We start from the raw sequence: 20,289 nt of genomic DNA, 5'->3' as shown, positions 1-20,289 counted from the left end.
TACGCCATATAGACTTACAACTGAAGAAGCTTCTCAGATGAGACATCTTCAAGAAACGCCTTTCTCCAAGTCATATATAAATCAAATCTTATCGACCCACATTCATACATACACACATACAAAACGTGTCACCATAAATTATTTATATAGCACTTTAAAAAAACAAAAAAACAACAACAAATGGGTGACCAAAGTGCTGTACAGTGGGCCCTCATTTATCGCGGGAGTTACTTTCCAAAAATAACCCGCGATAGGTGAAATCCGTGAAGCTAATGAACTTAGATAAGCTAATGAACTTAAACAAACCATAAGCATCAAAATAAACTAAAACTCAAAATGCTGGGTCAAAAGACCCAGGATCGTGACAGCCAGCTTTATTTTTTGCAATTATTATAGACCTTTTAAGGCTGTAAAAACCTCACTACACTCTTTATACAGTTATCTCAGACAGGCATGAACATTTTCACACGTTTCTCTCTTGTTTAAACTCTCTCAAAGTTCAAACCTTGGTAAAAAATAAGTCCAGTTTTATCGAATAAAATCAAAGGTCAAACCCTGTTTTCAGGTCCAGAACATGGGAATAGAGCAGCTGTGAGAGAATTTAACATTAATTAATCAATGGTACGGAAGTGGAGGAAGCAAGAAGAATGAGCTGAGTAAAGTTTGTCTGACTGTTTTGTTTCACTTAATGTCTTTTATAATCCGGTATGCCTTATGGTCCGAAAAAAACGATAATTTCTACCTCCTTTAGCATGTCCGAAAGTCCAATGGTTTGTGCGATGGTTAACATCTCCCTCTGCCCTTTGGGTTCTACTGCAGGTGCCTCTGATGGTGCAAAATGTTTCGTTGACATTGTTTGTTGGGGCGAAAACTTACAAAAAGCATGCAAAATTGCACACAAAAAAAATGCGAAACAGTGAGGCCGCGAAAGGTGAACCCCGTTATAGCGGGGTACCACTGTACAACAGAAATGTGAAAAATACAATAAGAATAATAAATATTCTTATGCTCTGATCTGCTTCTGTCCCTCAGCTTTCTGTACAACTCTGAAACCTGCTGCTGTCTGTACAGCTCATGTTGTGTTTGTGTCCTCTCAGTCTGTCAGGTGGAGGTGGAGGAGGGGGCGGAGTCTCTCCTACTACCCTTCAAAACTACAGAAAACCTCCCTGGAGATGCTAAAGTGGACTGGAAGGACCGAAGCAACAGGAAGATCTATGTGTATGAGAATGGTTCTTACCAGCCTGAAGAACAGCACCAGGTTTACAGAGACCGAACGAAGATGAATGAAGACCTGCTGAAAACTGGAGACCTCAGTCTGACCCTGAAACAGCTCACAGAGAGAGACAGTGGAGAATACAGCTGTGAAGTCTGGAGCAGAAAAATCTACAGATACAAAACCGTGCTGCTCAAAGTCAAAGGTTTGTGCATTTCTGTGTGTGTGTGTGTGTGTGTGTGTGTGTGTGTGTGTGTGTGTGTGTGTGTGTGTGTGTGTGTGTGTGTCTCTGACTGTCTTGTGTCTCCTCTGCAGGGAGAGTTCAGGTCCAGGATCAAACAGGGGACATCAGGAACAGAAGCAGCTCCATTGATCCGACTCCTCTGATGGCTGATCAATCAGTTTGATCTGTGTGTTCTTTGATTATTGATTATTATTATTAAAAAATAATAATTCAGAACACAGAGCCATAAATAAGTTCATGACTTTAACGTTGAGCTCAGTGATGCTGGTTATCTCTGAGCTGCACATTACACTGAAACATGGTCACACTCAGAGTTTATAGAGTTTCATTTTTGTAACCTGTCCCATTAAAAATTATGATGCTCGAACGTTCGTCTTCTCTGGCTTCTAACTGGATTTCTGGAAGTTATTTCAAACATCATCAGTGATAACTGTTTCCTCCTGAACAGAGTTCATCCTGAACATAATCTGATCACACAGGAAGCAGAACTGAGCTTCTGTGTGAGGGACGTTTGCTCGGAGTCATCGTGGTGATTCGAGCTGCCACAGGAAGTGCAGCTCTGCAGTTTCCTTTAATGAGTGATTGTTGTGTCAGAGGTGAAACTGACACAGCTCAGCCTCACTGTGACTGTTTAACACTGTGTTTAGTGTTTGTGGTGAACATGTTTGTCCTTTTAGCTTTGGACTAAATGTTTTTATGTGATGTGTGACTGTTGAGCACTTTTTAGTTTCTGTGTTTGGTTACTGAAGGACGAGCCAGCAGCGGTGTGGCCTCCCTGCTGGTGGTTTCCTCCCTCCATGTTTCCTTTACTCTACATCACTCTGAAAGGTTTCCTTTACTGTGCAGCTCTGAGTGTGAAGCTGAAGTGTTTTGTGTTCCTGCTGAGTTACTGCTCCATCCAGCCTCTTTACTTTCTCTGATTTAATGCTGATTTGTGGCCAACATGGTGCTGCAGTCTTTTTTGTATGTTGTGTTTGTTTTATTGCGCTGCATATCTTTTAGATAAAGTATTTATATTATTGAAACCATCTCTTTTGTCTGTGTGGATTTTGCAAACTTGTGTAATTTATATTATTGAAATATTAAAACTTTCCTTAGATGACATCTAAACACCCGTGACCCCTCTGACCACACCAGGGTCGCAGCTTTCACCTCATCCTGTCTCTCTGCAGCTCTGTGTTCATGTTCGTGTTTACAGAGATGTTTCTGCCTAATCAGTGTTTAAATCACGCAGGCTTTTATTTGTTTTATGAAGGAATGAATTGTCTAATTCAGTTCATATAAACAGGTTACATGTTTGGATTTACATTCATCTATCTCTGGCTTTGGATGATTACCTGGGAGAAAATGATCATCTTTACAGAGCAACAGACTGACTGTGAGAGAAGTTCAGTGGAGTCAAAATCCAGAGCAGCAGAATGAAAGAAACACAAAACACTTCAGCCTCTGAATCAGTCTGAAGATGAGTTTAATAATGTACAAGAACAAAGCAGAATGTTTCAGTGCTCAGATCTTTGTGGCAGCAGTAAAAAAAGTTTCTGTTTTTAATAAAACAGAATTATTTTATGAAGTTTTACATGTCTTATTATTTATACGTGGAGCTTTGAAATGAAGTGATTCTTCCGCAAACTTAAACAATATTTTATTAAAATGAAAATATTTTATAATAAATTCTTTTTTTTTTCTTTTTTTTTTTTTTTTTCTTTTGCCTGTCCCATTTGGTTCTTTAGCCGTCAGAATTGTTGTCTGAAGACCAACAAGGATACCCAATGGATTTACTTTGCCAAATGGATCATCGTGGCATTGCCGTATTGGTCCATTTGGTCGAGCTTTGTTTTTATTATTTATTATATTTTATTTTCAGATGTTACAGACGGGACAGACATGAGTGAGGGATAGGAAAGGGAGAAAGAAAGAGGAAGGAAAGGAAAAACAGAAGGGGAGAGGGACAGTGAGAAAGGGGGGGAGAAAAAAAATAAAAATCTCCTGGATCACCTGTTGAGAGAAGAATAGAAAACAAGCAAAAAAAAAAAACAAAAAAAACAAAGCAACATACTAAACACAACACCATCGCATTAATCTAGCTAAGTGTAAACAGCAGTAAATACTAAATATTCAATGTTGTTGTGCAGCACGCAGGACAGATGTGCTTCGAAGTAGCAGCCAAGAAAGGTGTAATTTAAGTCTACGAGCAGTGAACACCCGTGTGCATACCTGTGTGGATCAGCGTGCTTGTATTCCAAAGGTTTCTCCATGTAACGATCTGCTAGGGAGTGTGGGGGGGCCACAGCCCCGTCCTCCAGGGTATGAAGCAGGTATGGAGGAGATCAAAACTCCAGACATCCAGAGGCCCCCAGAACACAAGAGACCAAGGAAGACCAACAGAGGGGCAGCCGCGTCACTGTCCCAGAAAGAGCTGAGGAGAGTCCCAGATGAGGGCTCACTCAGCAGCCGCGGAGCAGAAGCCAGGGGGAGTTGCAGTGACGCGCCCGTGAGCTCCGCCGGCAGCCAGCTGTGCCTGAGTGACCGAGCCCCAGGCCGAGAGGCCGGGGGCACCCCACCTCCGAAGTGGCCCGAGCGAGCCCCAGGTTCCAGGCCCCGATAAGCGGCCGCCAAGGAGTGAGCCGGTGTGTACCTGGACGCCCACCCCCAGACACAAAGAACCACCAACGCACCGATACCTGAGGGAGTCCGCCCCTGGCAGGGGAAGTGGTGGTGGGTGGAGATGGGCCTCCAAACCTTGGAGGGCCTGAGGTGTCCCCAGAGAGGTGGCGCCTGATACCCAACCTGACATATAGACACAGACATACAGGCACACACAGACACAAACATCCATTCCCACCCTCATGCTCTCATATGCACTCACTCCACACTCAACCAACGTGGAGACAGACATAAAGAGACGCTGTACGCACAATCACACTCCCCAAGCGTACTCTACAAACCGGGTCTAGGTACCCTTGCCCCTGGAAGGGGGAACTGCACCCAGACCCAGGTGGTGTTACCCTTTTCCCTGCGGTGGGGAGAGGCAGACCACCCCGACTCCGTAGCAGCAGGGAGGCCCCACACTCCAGACCGCAGTCGGACAGCCAACTCCTCCTAGCCCTCCCGCTCCAGCAGGCCGCAGAGAATGGGGGTGGGAGAAGACTCCAAACCTCCCTCCACCCGCTCATAGTAGTGTTGACGCATGTGTGTTCTAAGGTGCAATTAAAACCCAGGACGGCATGGAGCTACCTGCCAAGGAGCAGCAGGTAAGCGCATAGTCCCTCCTGATAGCCCTCAATGACTAAGTGTATTTAAAATTGAGAGGCGGGCAACGACGCCAGGGGTGAGGTGTACACCCTGATGGTAATTTGGACTCCGTGATTGTGCCCACCCCCAAGATCCTATATGTATGTGTAATGAGAGTGTGAATAATGTGAATGTCTAAGTTGTGGGATAGAAATTGAGGCAGAGGCAGCCGGAAGGGGACAGAGGGGACGGAGGGGGGGGGGGGGGGGGGGGGTAGCCTCCTCTGCACCCTGGTGACATACCCCTACTCCAAGGCCCTACATGTGTGGGTGGTTGTGGTGGAGCGGGAAGAGGGAGGCAGCTGGAGATGGGGAGGGAAGGAAGGGAGGGGCAGGTAACCCCTCCCTGGGGCCAGCTCCCCCGCTGACCCCAGTAGGCACTCCCACACTCCGCGACCCACCAGGGAAAGGGGGCCAAGGCCCATCCAGACCGGGGCCCAGTGCAGCAGCGCCGCCCGGCCCCACAGAGCCCGGGACAGTCCACCCAACCCCACCACAGAGAAAACTACGCCCACCCCACCATCCACTCATCTTCCAGACTACATAAGACAGTAAACGCCCAGGCTGAGATCTTCCTCCACCTCTCCTGTATCTCCCCCTCCTGCAGAGAGAGTTCCTGAAGAGAGGAAAGCTCCTGCAAGATGTAACTATCTCCCCCACCAGTTGAAGAGCCCCCCAGGTGGCTCGACGCACCGGCGGCACCCTGCTCCAGGGCCGGGCCCCCATGCACCCACCTGCCCACCACCCCGGCAACACACCAACCAGGACCCAAGCCCCCGAGGCCCGGCCCGGGCCCCAGCCCAGAGACGGAGCGCCCCCAGAACCTCACGCCCATCCCGGACCCACCCAGGGGCAGCCAGGCTACCAGGTCAGTAACCCACATCTGTCAGCACAGACCCTCCCCTAGCCCCGCTGCACGCAGCCGCGAGGAAACAGTCACCTGAGAGCCAACAGAGCCCCCAACCGGACATGACCGCTTTCCCGGGTTGAGCCCCCCAAGGAAGATGCCTCCGGGGAACCCCCCGACGCCCTAAGCCTGTCCCTACCCCCAGACCAGTCACAACAGTGAAGGCGGGACCAAACTAAGACCCCCCACCCCCACTAGGTGATGGAGCTGATAAAAGGAGCCCAGAGCAATTGATCTGATGTGGTGGCAGAGGCCGTATCAAGACTAATGTAATCTAATAGATAATTTCTATATTGGTTAGAATTAAGATTATTTTTATTTTTCCAGTTCATGAGGACAGTTTTCTTGGCTATGCATAGGGCAGTGAAAATCATATAGGCTATATTCTTTTCTGAAGTGACATTATCTAAGCTGCCCAGCAAACACACTAAGGGGGAAGTTGGAATGTTACATTTCAGACACTTTGATAAGTCTTCACATATCTCGCGCCAAAACTTTTGCACTGGTGGACAGAACCAAAGAGCGTGGATGTAATTGTCTGGTGTATTGCCTTGACAGTGTGAGCAGTTGTTGGAAGATGTAAAGCCCATCTTGAACATCCGATCAATCAATCAATCAATCAATCAATCAATCAATCAATCAATCAATCAATCAATCAATCAATCAATCAATCAATCAATCTTTATTTATAAAGCACTTTTCATACAAAAAAAAATGTAGCACAAAGTGCTTTACATAGTTAAAAGTAGCCCACCCCACCCTCCAACTCACTCCCCACACTCTCATTAACATAAATGATGTGAATACACACATATCCCCCCCCCCCCCCCCCCCCCCCCCCCCACACACACACACACACACACACACACACACGCACACTTAAAGAGTAAAAATTGGGCTGGGCTCGCATGAGCCAAGTGAGGAAACACTATAACAGGGAGCCGTCTGCACCGGGAGCCGGTCACAGACTGCAGCCTCCAGGCTGGGCACACAGCAGGAGGGAGGCCAAGGAGCCCCCCAGCCAGGCTGAGAGGACCCCCAGAGACCCAGCAGCCACGGTCAATCACAGCCCCGGTGCAGAGAGCGCCCTCCGAGGAAACACTGGAGATATGACACAATAGGATATATACAGGGTAAAATGATAAAATAAATAAGAACAGGATACAATATAAATATAAATATAAATATAAATAGAGTAACAAGATTAAAAAATGAATAAGAATAAAATCAATAAATATTAGGTAAAGCCTAAATTAATAATAGAATAACAGGATAGAATAAATAAGCATAAAATAAATAAACGCTAAGTAAAAGCTAAATTAAAAAGGTGGGTCTTGAGCCTGTTCTTAAAAACATGTACGTTCTCTGCGGCCCTGAGCTCCTCCAGCAGGCTGTTCCACAGACGAGGACCATACCACTGAAAAGCTGCCTCTCCGTGAGTATGTGTCCTGACTTTAGGGACAATCAAAAGGCCAGTACCAGAGGACCTCAGGGTCCGCGAGGGTTCGTATGGTAAAAGCAGATCTGAGAGATAAGAAGGCCCAAGACCATTAAGACATTTAAAAACCAATAAAAGAACTTTAAAATCGATCCTGAAACACACGGGGAGCCAGTGCAGCGATTCTAAAACCGGTGTAATGTGGGCCCGCCCTCTGGTCTTCGTCAGCACACGAGCTGCCGAGTTTTGCAAAAGTTGTAAAGTTGAAATATTCTTCTTAGGAAGACCAGAGAGCAGGGCATTACAGTAATCAATGCGACTGGTAATAAAAGCATGCATCAGCATCTCCGTGTTGGCCCGAGAGAGAATAGGGCGGACTCTGGCTATATTTTTTAGATGATAAAATCCAATTTTGGTTACATGTTTAACATGTGGGATAAAACCAAGCTCAGAGTCAAAAATAACACCCAGGTTTTTCACTTGTAGCGAAGGACATAGTGAAAATGCCTCTAATTTAGACAAGAGTTTCTCTCTCTGAGCCTCAGGACCGACAATTAAAATTTCAGTCTTGTCCTGGTTAAGCTGTAAAAAGTTTTCTGCCATCCAAGATCGTATATCTAAGATACAGTTAAAAAGGGCATCCATTGGTCTGGTGTCATCAGGAGACACGGAGATGTACAGCTGCGTGTCATCAGCGTAACTGTGGAAGTTCACTCCATGCCTCCTGATGACACTGCCGAGAGGGAGCATATACAAATTAAAAAGTACAGGGCCTAGAACCGACCCTTGAGGCACACCACATGTCATTTTATGGATCTTAGAGGAGCATGTATCCATACTCACCATAAAAGATCTGTCTGAGAGATATGAAGTGAACCAGTTATGTACAGCACCAGAGAGGCCCACCATGTGTTTCAGTCTGTTTAAAAGAATAGCGTGGTCTACTGTATCAAAGGCTGCGCTTAGATCCAGTAGCACCAGGACTGAGAGCTTTTGGGAGTCCCAGTTACATCTAAGATCATTTAAAACCTTTAGGAGAGCCGTCTCTGTGCTGTGGTTCACCCTAAATCCAGACTGGAATATCTCCAGGATCTGTCTATCATTGAGAAAATCAGTAATCTGAGTAAAAACAAGTTTTTCTAAGATTTTACTTAAAAATGGTAAGTTGGATACAGGTCTGTAGTTATTAAAATCATTACAATCCAAATTGCTCTTCTTCAGAAGGGGCCTCACCACTGCCGTTTTAAAGGCAGCAGGGAAGACACCCAACTGAAGAGAGCAATTCATCATGTATAAAAGCTGAGCCTCAAAGAATCCATAAAGTGTTTTAAAGAGTGAAGAGGGGATTGGATCTAAAAGACATGTGGTGGGTCTCACTGTGGAGAAAACTTTCTGAAGGTTCTCAGCATTAACCAGGACAAAGCTGTCCAGTGTCTCCTCAGGTACAATCGAGCCCTCAGATGTGTTTAAAATCATATCGCGATTAGATAAAATATCAGATCTGATGGCGCTGATCTTTCCCCTGAAGTGGTCTGCAAACTGCTCACAGAGCGAGTCTGTGGGGGTTCTTTTGGAGCTTTTAAAATCAGGGTTAAATAAATGATCTATGGTGGAAAAGAGGACCTTGAGATTATTTTTGTTAATACTGATTATTTTGGCGAAGTATGACTTTCTTGAGTTCCTTAATGTATTATTGTACATTTTAAGTTGCTCGCAAAATATTTGATGGTTGATAGTATTTTTATTTTTCCTCCATCTCCTTTCTGCTGCCCTGCAATTTCTTTTGAGTTTTTTGACTTCTTCGTTTCTCCAGGGTGATGCATGTTTTACGTTAATCTTTTTGGTGGTGAGTGGAGCAACGGAGTCAAGGCTTTTCTTCAGTTTGCTGTTGAAATAACTAAAAATCAAATCACAGGGTGCAGGTAGAATCACGGGGGCATTCGTCTAAAACCCTGGTAAGATTTGCAGCCTCTTCAGAGGTTAGATAGCGCCTCCTCACAGTTCGCACCGAGGTCTCCCGCTGAATAAAACCGGTGATGTTAAAAAACACACAGTAGTGGTCAGAGACAGCCAAGTCAACAACAGAGGACACGCTGGTGGACAGCCCATGGGTGATGACCAGGTCCAGAGTGTGTCCTCTGTTGTGAGTCGGCTGCGTGACGTGCTGGGTAAAATCCAATGAAAATCCGGGGTAAAATCCGATGACCTGTATAGTGCACTCTGTGTAGTATTTTGTATTGTATTAATTGCAGACTGGGATTTTTAATCAATTTAAAGGTTTTTAAGCAAATCTGAGACCAGAAGTTTTGGTCTAAGCTGACTGATAAATCTGCTTCCCACTTTGCAATAGGAAGGGATATTGATTCATCTAATTTAGAAAGTGTTCTGTATATTTTAGATAATAATTTGGGGGATTTAAGAGTAAGGAAATGTGCCGCACTTGGTGGTGTTTGTAATTCAACTTGACTGAGGTTAAATTTCTTTTTTACTATGGATTTAATTTGTCGATATTCTAAAAATCTTTTCTTGTTGATCCCATATTGTGCAACTAGTCTGTCAAATGGAATAAATTCTGTTCCCTCTAATATATGTTCTAAGTATTTAATTCCTTTACAACTCCATTCTGGGAAATTAATCATATTATTGTTTTGTAATATGTCAGGGTTATTCCAGATAGGTGTACGTTTGCATGGGATTAATGAAGACTCCGTTATTTTTAGAAACTCCCACCATGCTGTCAGAGAAAAGCTGATGTTGATACTTTTAAAGCATTCATGTCTTTTGATGTTTGAGCTAATAAATGGTAGGTCTGAAATCTCTAGATCCTTGCATAGTGCCTGTTCAACATCTAGCCAGGGCTCATCTAAGAAGGTATGTTTTAACCATTCTGAGATGAACTGAAGCCTGTTGGCTAAGAAGTATTGGTAAAAATTAGGCAGATCTAATCCTCCTCTATCCTTGGTTCTTTGTAGCGTTTTTAAGCTAATACGCGGGGGTTTATCTTTCCAAAGGAATTTGGAAATATATGAATCCAGAGATCTGAACCAGTCTTGTGATGGTTTGTTAGGGATCATCAAAAATAAGTAATTTATTTTTGGCAAGATCATCATTTTTATAGTGGCGACCCTTCCCATGAGTGATATAGGTAAAGATTTCCATCTAGTCAGATCGCCTTCTACTTTCTTTAGAAGTGGGATGTGGTTTAATTTAGTTAAGTCTGAAAGCTTAGAAGAGACATTAATACCTAAATATTTAATATTTCCGGATTGCAGTGGGGCAGAGGAAGAATTATGGAAGGAGCAGTTAATGGGGAGAACTGTAGATTTTGGCCAGTTAATTGAATAATCTGAAACTCTTGAAAACCAGTTTATTAAAGTAATTACCTCAGAGAGGTTGGTTTGTGTGTTTTGCAGAAAAAGCAACACATCATCTGCATAGAGACTGATTTTATGTTCTATGTTCTTACATTTTATGCCCTTAATTGTTGTAGCCTGTCTAAATGCTGCTGCTAGAGGTTCGATAAAAATTGCAAAAAGTGAAGGGGAGAGTGGGCATCCCTGTCTGGTGCCCCTCAGGAGACAGAAGCTGGGGGATGTCTGGTCATTTGTTCTGATACGAGCCGTTGGGGAATTATATAATATTCTTATCCAGTTTATGAAAGAGTTTCCGAAACCAAATTTGTGTAAAGTTGCGAATAGAAATTTCCAGTTAACTCTGTCAAATGCTTTTTCTGCATCTAGAGATAATATTATGGTTTCGATGTTTTTATCGTATGAGTAGTCTATTAAATTAAGTAATCTACGAGTGTTTGTTGTATGGAACGCCAGGACTGCCATAATGAATTAATTAAATACACCATTAAATAATTAATTAAATGTGGCAATAATTAATTAAAATTGGAATTAATTAATTAAATAAATAGTTATGACACATGTAATTAATTATTGACACATTTAATTAATTATTTATGTATTTCACATTTTAATTAATTATTGACACATTTAATTAATTAATTATTGACACATTTAATTAATTATTTATGTATTTCACATTTTAATTAATTATTGACACATTTCATTAATTATTGACACATTTAATTAATTATTTAATGATATATTTATTTATTTCATTTTGGCAGTCCTGACGCCTGGCTCTCATCATGAAATAATTTTATCTGTCAGCCTCACCCATCAAACTCAGGGGGCGGGGTTAACGCTGATCGAGTCAAAACCATTGCTTTGGCCTGGTGGCCATTGTTTCTAGCACACAACAACCGGCATGTGGAAGCTAACAGAACTGAGCTTTGGAAAAACCCTGTTTGTGTGTCACCAAATACCGTTTTAATATTTTTTTAGCCGAGAATGTAGTGGTTTAATCTTCATGTGTCTGGTCGGTTTGTCAAGATACAGCCTCTTTGCAAAAGTGTTTCGATGATTTCGGAGATGTCTGCCCAGTCTCACGGCAAAGCGTGGGATAGACCCGCTCGCCTCGCAAGCAATCCCACCGACAAAGCGCAGGCCCCGGTACACAGCTGTAGTAACCCCCGCTGACTTCTTTTACTGAGGTTATATTTATCGGTGTTTTATTTCCTGATGTTCTTGTGTGTCCTACGTGTTTCAGTCGCCAATTCTGAATTATAACTAACATTAAAAACATGTTTAAGGAGGAGAGAGAGCAAATAAATCTGTTTAACATCTGATCTTTGGGTTTTTGTTCAGTAATCAGCGTGACCTGTGTATAAACACATAAAAGAGATAACGTTGGTGTTTCCGTCATGTAGTAACTGCTGGCTTTAACTGTACAAAGGTTGTTCGACACTATGAAACACATACAGACTTCATGATGTTCGGCTAATATTTTTATTGTGAATATTAATCATGCTGACCTCGCTCTGTACACCACGCAGCGAGGTCAGCATATCCACGATATCCTCAGCTCCATGAGTTAACACAAAGTTTCCCAGCTGACTATCTAACTGCCAACTATTCCAGAGACGTGAAAATATACAGCATAAAGAAAAGTGTAAGAGACTCAGCAGCAGATTAGAATAACAGTTATACATTTAATAAATCACCAAATGAATCCAAGAAACGAGCAAACCTGTTCCGACAATTTGAGTTTGTGTTCCCTCAGCTGCAGACTCGCTGCTGTTTAAATGTTTGAAAAGGAAGATTAGATATAAAAAACGTCAAACATAGACTCAGTCTGCCTTCACATTTGATATGAGGCCAGCACGTATAGTGGCCTCAGCAGGCTATTACTGAAATACACGTGCTATATCATAAACTATGATATAAACAGGGAGGTCCTATTAACATGTTTAGTTTTAAAGGACACCTTCCTGCCTTTAGTCTCATTCATGAGCAGTATTAGTTTTCTTCTAACATCCAGAAGTCTGCACGATGTGTTTCATAGTTTGTAACAAGCCTTTGACAAGTAAACATAACATGACCGAAAAAGCAAAAAAAAAAGAAAAAAAAAAGAGAGAGAGTGTTGACATAAGAAGAGAAAATGCTCTCAATTATGGAGACAGGCAAATGGTTCATTTATGTTTGATGTGTGTTTATTCCTCCCTAAATATCGTCGGTGAAGTTCGCCATGCATGTCAGATTTTCCTGCGCATTTTTATACCTCTGCCAACAGAGAGAGAAAAAAAATCACATTCTAACAGACAGCTGGTGCTTAGAATACAGTTGAATAACTATTAAAAAACAGATGATATTTAGATGATAGTTCAGTCCAACACATGTGCCAGTGAACCATTAAACGTCTGTGAAACTATGCAGTTATGAAACGTAACTTTAACCTCAGCCAAACCGATTTGCTCAGTTGTAAATAAAACAGCGAAGTAAACGTGACCCGACAGACAAAACCTGAGTGAATGAAGTCCAGCGTTTAACCACTGAGAGCTAAAACTCAGCTGAGGTTTGAAAGCTGTGTGCCGGTGATTGGACATCAGCCGCTGATAAAGCTGGCTCGCCTATAAAGTGCTCTGTAAGGAAACGAGCTCCAGCAGCTCTGCGCTCGGGGAAAACACTATATTTACTTATCTTGTGCAGAAAAATGCGCTGACATTGCTTTATATTGAGCACCGGCTGCCCAGTTAAACTGTGACTATCACCAGGTAACTAGGCGTGTTTCTTGAATTAGCAGCAGGTGTTAAACAGCTGACAGATGAGGAGGAGGATGCATGCAGGTAAACTGAGGGTCTGTTGAGCTGATCGCTGGTTTCGTGAGAAAAATGTCAGCTCGTTCTTTATGTTACAGAAGCACAGAGACACAAGACCAGGCGGAAAGAGACGACTGTTCGGTGAAAATGAGAATCTGCGAATGCAACATGTGGAACACGGAGAGTGGAATATGTAAACAAACCGGTTAACGTAACCCCCTCGGTGCGCTCTGCATGCTAACTGTTAGCAGAGCTAGTGAAATCTCTGAAAACATCTGAGCACTTTTGCAAACATGTTCTATGTTGACAACCTGACCAGACATACGGCGCGACATTCGCGGCTAAACACTGTTAAAAGTGTAGCTGGTGACAGAAAAACGGGGTATTTTAAAACTACACCACCACCATTGCTGCTTGTGATTTGATCTGCATTCTGGGATAACTGGCTGCCCCAAGTCTACACAAGCAATCGATTATCTAGGATCGACCTGTTTTGACTTACTTTGCACGGCAACCAATCAAATGTTAGAGAAGCTGCATGGGCAGCGTTAACCCCGCCCCCTGAGTTTGATGGGTGAGGCTGACAGATAAAATTATTTCATGACGAGAGCCAGGCGTCAGGACTGCCAAAATGAAATAAATAAATATATCATTAAATAATTAATTAAATGTGTCAATAATTAATTAAATGTGTCAATAATTAATTAATTACATGTGTCAATAATTAAAATGTGAAATACATAAATAATTAATTAAATGTGTCAATAATTAATTAATTACATGTGTCATAACTATTTATTTAATTAATTAATTCCAATTTTAATTAATTATTGCCACATTTAATTAATTATTTAATGGTGTATTTAATTAATTCATTATGGCAGTCCTGGCGTTCCATATTGTTGAGGAGTGCCTACCTTTTATGAAACCAGTTTGGTCAGGATGAATTAAGAGGGGGGTCATTTTCTCTAATCTCTTTGAGAGAGCTTTGCAGATTATTTTAAGGTCTACATTTAAAAGAGAAATTGGACGATAGCTTGAGGGAAATAAAGGGTCTTTGCCTGGTTTTAGCAGGAGACTAATGTTGGCAGAATTCATATTTGGTGGTAGTCTGCCATTTTCCTCGATTTCCTGCAGCATGCCGTGGAATACTGGTGCCAAAATTGTCCAGAATTCTTTGTAGAATTCTGCAGGGAAGCCGTCTGGACCTGGAGCCTTATTATTGGGCATACTTATCAGGGCTTCCTGGAGTTCACTTGGCGTCAGTGGCGAATCCAGTTCCATTGCTTGACTGTCTAGTAATTTTGGAAGAGTTACGTTGTCAAGAAACAGATCAATTTCATTTTTAGATGGGTTTATTTGTGGTGAGTATAAAGTTTCATAGAAATCCCTAAAAATGTTGTTTATTCTTCCAGGATCATATATTGTCTTCCCCGATAAATCTTTAGCAGCACATATAGTTGTTTTTTCTTTATTTATTTTTAGCTGGTTAGCTAGAAATCGACCTAATTTGTTACTGTGTTCAAAATTCTGCAAGCGAAGTCTTTGTATAAGGAATTGTGTTTTTTTATTAATAATTTCATTTAATTCTAGTTTTGTTTTGCATATTTTGTTCAATGTTTCCTGATCTTGGTGGGACGCGTAGGCTTCTTCTAGTGATTTGATGTTTTTTTCTAATTCCTGAATATTTTTGTTTTCTTCTTTCTTTTTGTGTGATGAGAAAGAAATTATTTTACCTCTCATCACAGCTTTCCCTGCTTCCCATAGAACAGAAGCAGATATTCCGGGAGTGTCATTAAAGTCTAAATATGAAGTCCATTCCTTTTTAAAGTATTTAATAAAGTCTTCATCTTTAAGTAGTGATATATTAAATCTCCAGTTTTTTCTTGGCATAGTGTTATTCTTGTGCATTAGTGTTAAAGATACAGGAGCATGATCGCTGACAGCTATAGGAATAATCTCAGTGTCTGAAATGTCACACAGCAGTGAGCTGCTGACCAAAAAATAATCCAGACGAGAGTAAGAGTGATGAACATGCGAGAAAAAAGTATATTCCTTACTGGTGGGGTGAAGAGAGCGCCATGCATCGCAAAGACCAAAGTCGCTCATATACTGTTTGATTATATTTGTGGACTGCCAATTGCGCTGAGTTCCTGTTGTGTTGAGCCTATCCATTTCTTCATTTAGTCCAAGGTTGAGGTCACCGCCAAGAATGAGTGTGCAATCAAGGTGTTCAGAGAGTGCACTAAAAAATCCGTGGAAGAATGAGGGTTCATCAACATTTGGACCATATATACTTACAATACATAGTTTTTTGTTCAATATTGATAGTTTAATAATTAGAAATCTACCCTCTGGATCTATAACTGTATCGAGTACTGTAAAATTAACATTTTTATGTATTAAAATTGCTACTCCCCGTTGTCTAGAATTATAACCGGCTGCAAACACGTTAGGAAACTCAGGTGTTTTAAGTTTGTTTAAACCTGTGACAGGTTTGTGAGTTTCTTGTAATAAAACAACATCTGCCTGTAGTTTTTTAAGCTGGTTAAATATTTTTAACCTCTTTCCTCTGGTGCCAGCTCCATTTACATTCCATGTGACAAACCTCAGCATGCCCATAATTGTGTGTGTATGTCTAATGATGTATGCTGGGTGTTTCGTTTAGACAGGTGGAGAGAATGTGGAAACATCCCTTGTTTGTAAATAGAAAGAGAAAAAGGAGTGTGGTGAGAGGCTCCATAAGTCTGACTATGTGTGTGAATATTCACTAATATGAACAAGCGTGGCTTGCTTATGTGTCCTGCAAGTCTGTGCGTGCTGTGAGGCTGTTGTGACTGTGCTGCCGTTGAGCGGATGTGTTTGCGCGATCGTGGTGTGAAAATACGGAGAAATAGAGGGTGTTGTTTGTAGGTGAGTGGGGGAGTAGGTGACCACAGCAGTGAAAGACAAGAGAAAGAAAGAAACCACATGAACTGTGAGCAACAACAAAAAAAAGAAACGAAACGGAAACATTCCAATTAAAGCAATGACGGAGGGTGACGATGTTATATCTGCTATGACATCATATTGATATTACTAGCTTAAACTCATGTTAAAGGAGAGAGTGTGAATGAGTAAGAAAAGAGTGTAGCGGGTTCTTATCTGGAGTGCAGTTAATATAACCACGGTGTGGTGCCGAGGTCGCGGTAAAGCTGTCCGTCCACGTAGAGCCGGTCCACGGCGATGACAGCACGGGAGCCTTTCTGGATGAAGCTACATCGAACTGGGAACAGGACCTTGCGTCGTTCCAGGATCTCTTTGGGGAACTGGTTGTTCACGCTGAAGTCCGTTCCTTTCAGCTCTCTGCCGCGACTCTTCACCTGTTCCTTCTGTTTGAATTGACCGAATTTGGCCACAATAGGCCGTGGTCTCCCGGTCCGCGACCGCACGCCCCCCAAGCGATGTACTCTATCGAAATCGATGTTCTTTACGGTGTCCTCCGGCAGCTTCAGGTGGATTTTAATGAAGCTTTTCCCCGTTGCCTCTGCGTCCTCTCCGGCAGATTCTGGAATACCAGAAAACACAAGATGCTCATGCTACGGGCTTGTAGATCGATAACGGATTCTTTTATTTTTTTATTTTCAATGTTTAGCTGGGTCACGTTATCGGTGAGAGATTTGACCGACTCCCGTAGCGTGGCATTTTCAGCGGCAAGCGTTTCCACCTGCTGCTGGCTGAATTCCAGGGATTCTCTCAGAGATTTAAATTCCCGGTGTAAAATCTCCACCAGGGACAGCCTCGCATCGAAACTGGACAATCGCTTGTCGATTGACTCCAGGATGTCTGCGATGTCTTTGTCGGCAGGCGATGTTGTACCGGGGGAGTCTGCCGGGCGACATCTCTTCGATGACGGCGTCTCAGTTTTGGCCGGGGAAGATGCACCGTGAGCCTTCTTCATTACTAAATCTTGAAAACAGCGGTCGATGTAATCTTGGAGAGCGTCTAAACTCTCCCCGTTGTTATCCAGGGTGTTAAAGGTGATAGGACAGATGATGTTAGTTATATGACAATTGATTAGTATATTTGGTAATACTGAAGCTTGAAAAACCTTTGTTAAACTCTATGCTACCATTTGCTTTTTTTTTCTCCGCCAAAATCTCCGGCGTCTGACGTCACCTACAACATGGGTCGCTTACCTTGTCCGTCACTTCCGTCACTTACCTGCTCTTTACTTACCAGTTCTTTCAATAGACCTACTTCATTTTTATTACAGACAAAGACAGAGGTTATACACAAATAAACAGTTGCAAAATCAAAATGGCAAAATATAACAGATCTAAAGACTGATCTGGATTACTCAAAAAGAAAAGAACAAAGAAAATCAAAGACACAACGATGATTTAACGCCCACAATTCATGTCCGCTTCACTTCTCTACTCTAAGCCCATACATGGCATATAAACAAAAGCGATGCACTTACTTCCTAGAACTACTTTCTCTACTGACACCATTTTCTACGTCTGGGTACGGTTTTAGATTTAATATGTAATAACTTGCTCTATAACATGTTAAGGAATGAACCTTTAATTAATATACCAAAAACAAAACAGAAAAAACACACATCAAAATTATTAATACAACATTTTATCAACGTCACTTTAAAATTGACAGCAAATGCCTGCAGAGCCTGTTACAAGTATTTTCTAACAGTGTGCATTGAATCGGACAAACAAACAAAACTAAAGTCAATGAAGAATTAAACTCACAAAATTATTTAATTATTTAAGTACACTTTGCTGTGCTCATTATCAGCTCTGCATTTAAGTAAATTGACTTGGTGTGATGATTTATCACACAGTGACCCTTTATGCAGTACCTCTGTTCATCCTCTGCCTGAAAACACATTTAGGGCAGGTGTCAAGTCTTTAAGTTCAAATAATGATCATTTGGGACTCTGCCGGGTCCAACATAGCGAATGGCTAGTAACAAAGTTTATCGGGAAGTTGACTGCGTGTGAGTGTACGAATGACTTATTTGTTTCTGAAAATTCTGCATGATAAACACTTAAATCTTGTTTTTTCTCAATTTTTTTAATGTCACGTATTTGTCTATACAACTTCTTGGTCTTCATTGCCATCTGCTGGATAGTTTGTACAACTACAACTAGTGATGATGACAGTAATAAGCAAGAAGCACTCAGGGAGCCCAAACTTAAGCCAAGGCAGCTCACTCCCTGGGCAACATTTACTTTTAAGGGGGTAGCGTTGTATTTTGTGTATGTCCATTTCCTTGTCTTTCTTCTTTTTACACATACTTTAAAATTTAAAGTGTGGTAAAAATAACAGATTTTGGGGTCAACTTGAAAGAAAGACTGATGTGAAATGTAAACGTGAGGTCAGAGGTCAAGTGTGAAATATTGAGAGTCTTTATATAATCATTCCCAATATTTGCTACAAACAACGGCAGTAAGAAACATAGTTTAAATAGCATTATTATCACTATGACCTTCAGATCAATCTACTGACATGTTGACCTCCTGAATTTTGAGCGTCACATACTTTCCCGTCTGTCTTTTCTCTAAAAAAGCAGCTTCATCTTCTTCCTGAGCTTTTTTTCTGCAGCGACATAGAGGAATGGGTTGATGCAGCTGTGCAGCAGAGCCAGGCAGTGGGTTGCAACCAAGGCTGTGTTTAACGACCTCCTCGTGTCACGGTCATGCTGTACCAAATCAGCCCTCAGCAGTATGTCTATCACCATGGTTATCTGGTATGGTGTCCAGAGGAGCAGAAACGCAACCACGATGGTTACGATCACCGGCATGGCTCGGTGCTTCTGGAAACCGTGAGTGAGCAGCAGCCGTGAAACAGTGATGCTGTAGCAGGAGATCATGACAATCGCAGGGACCAAAAAGCCAAAAACACGAATGAACCCCTGAATCGCGAGCCTCCATGCGGTAGAGATGTCAAAGCGAATGGAAAGAGTAGGCAGAGCAAGGGCACAACCGAGAACCCACACCACTGTGCAGAGGATCCTGCTGCACATCTTTTGGTGACTCTTCAGTGTCTCCCTGGCGCGCACAATCACAAGGTAACGATCGATGCTAATGCAGGTCAGGAAGATGATGCTGGTGTAGAAGTTCGCATCCATGACGATGTGGAGGAGTTGGCAAAGGAAGTCTCCTAAGAGCCATCCTCGAGTTAGTGCTGCAACACAGAACTGAAGCGTTAAAGCCAGCAGTCCATCTGCTATGGTCAGTTGGAACAGGTACACATCTGATGGAGCCAAAATTTCTTGGCTGGTTCTGATCACCCATCCTACCAGCAGGTTTCCGAATATGGCCAATACAGAGATGACTGTGAAGATGACGCACAGGATCACAACTGCTGTAGGTTCCAAAGGTTCATATCCACATGCTAAGGTATCTGGATCTGGAGAGAATGATTCTCTGGATTCGTTGTAATCATAGGAATAATTGTTCCAAAAGAAATCATCTTCAAAGACAAATGACATGGCTGTGGACAGAAAACAATGATATTTTAACCATAGCAATAAAAGCAACGGTTTAGCCAAAAGTAAATATACAAAAAACAAAAATCAAACAAACTGGAAGTGTATGCACAAAAATAAAGGGATGACAACACCAACTTCGGATCTTATCCTGAAAATGATCAAGACTTGACTGGAAGTCAGGCACAAGACATCGCAGCTCCTTTTTCATTTTGATGAAAAAGGATGATTGTGATGCCAGGAGGAGTAAAAAAAAAAGACAGGTGACAAGGCCCTGCTTACCTACTCACCTGTGTGCAGCAGACTATCGAAAATCCAAAAAGGACACAAGAAAAACAGCAAAGAGAACAAAAGCACAATAAACCCTGATTTCTCTGTGACGTCCTTTTTTGTATTATACCAAGTAGAATTCGTGCAGATAGCAACAGCTTTGCAAACACATTTCCTGTTTCTGCCATATGTGTGAATCAGGTAAGACTGAGGAACCAAACGGCAAAACTAAGTTACAAAAATATTGCTAAGTTACAACATACTTATAG

At 42.2% G+C, this 20,289-nt stretch overlaps 2 protein-coding genes across 2 annotated transcripts in view; one reads left to right on the top strand and one right to left on the bottom strand.

Annotated features, from left to right (window-relative positions):
- The window catches only part of LOC106674805 (uncharacterized), a 150,944-nt gene that overhangs the window by 75,862 nt on the left and 54,793 nt on the right, over positions 1–20,289 (top strand). The window lies entirely within an intron of this gene.
- On the bottom strand, positions 18,417–19,753 carry LOC111501317 (C-X-C chemokine receptor type 2-like). The gene has a single exon (XM_024801069.2). It carries the CDS (start codon positions 19,751–19,753, stop codon positions 18,821–18,823), a length of 933 nt encoding a protein of 310 aa, XP_024656837.2. The 3' UTR covers positions 18,417–18,820.

Source organism: Maylandia zebra, linkage group LG3, assembly GCF_041146795.1.
Source record: "Maylandia zebra isolate NMK-2024a linkage group LG3, Mzebra_GT3a, whole genome shotgun sequence".
NCBI classification, from domain to species: domain Eukaryota; kingdom Metazoa; phylum Chordata; class Actinopteri; order Cichliformes; family Cichlidae; genus Maylandia; species Maylandia zebra.
Note: the sequence above shows the minus strand (reverse complement) of the source record. Positions and strands in the feature narration are given on the sequence as shown.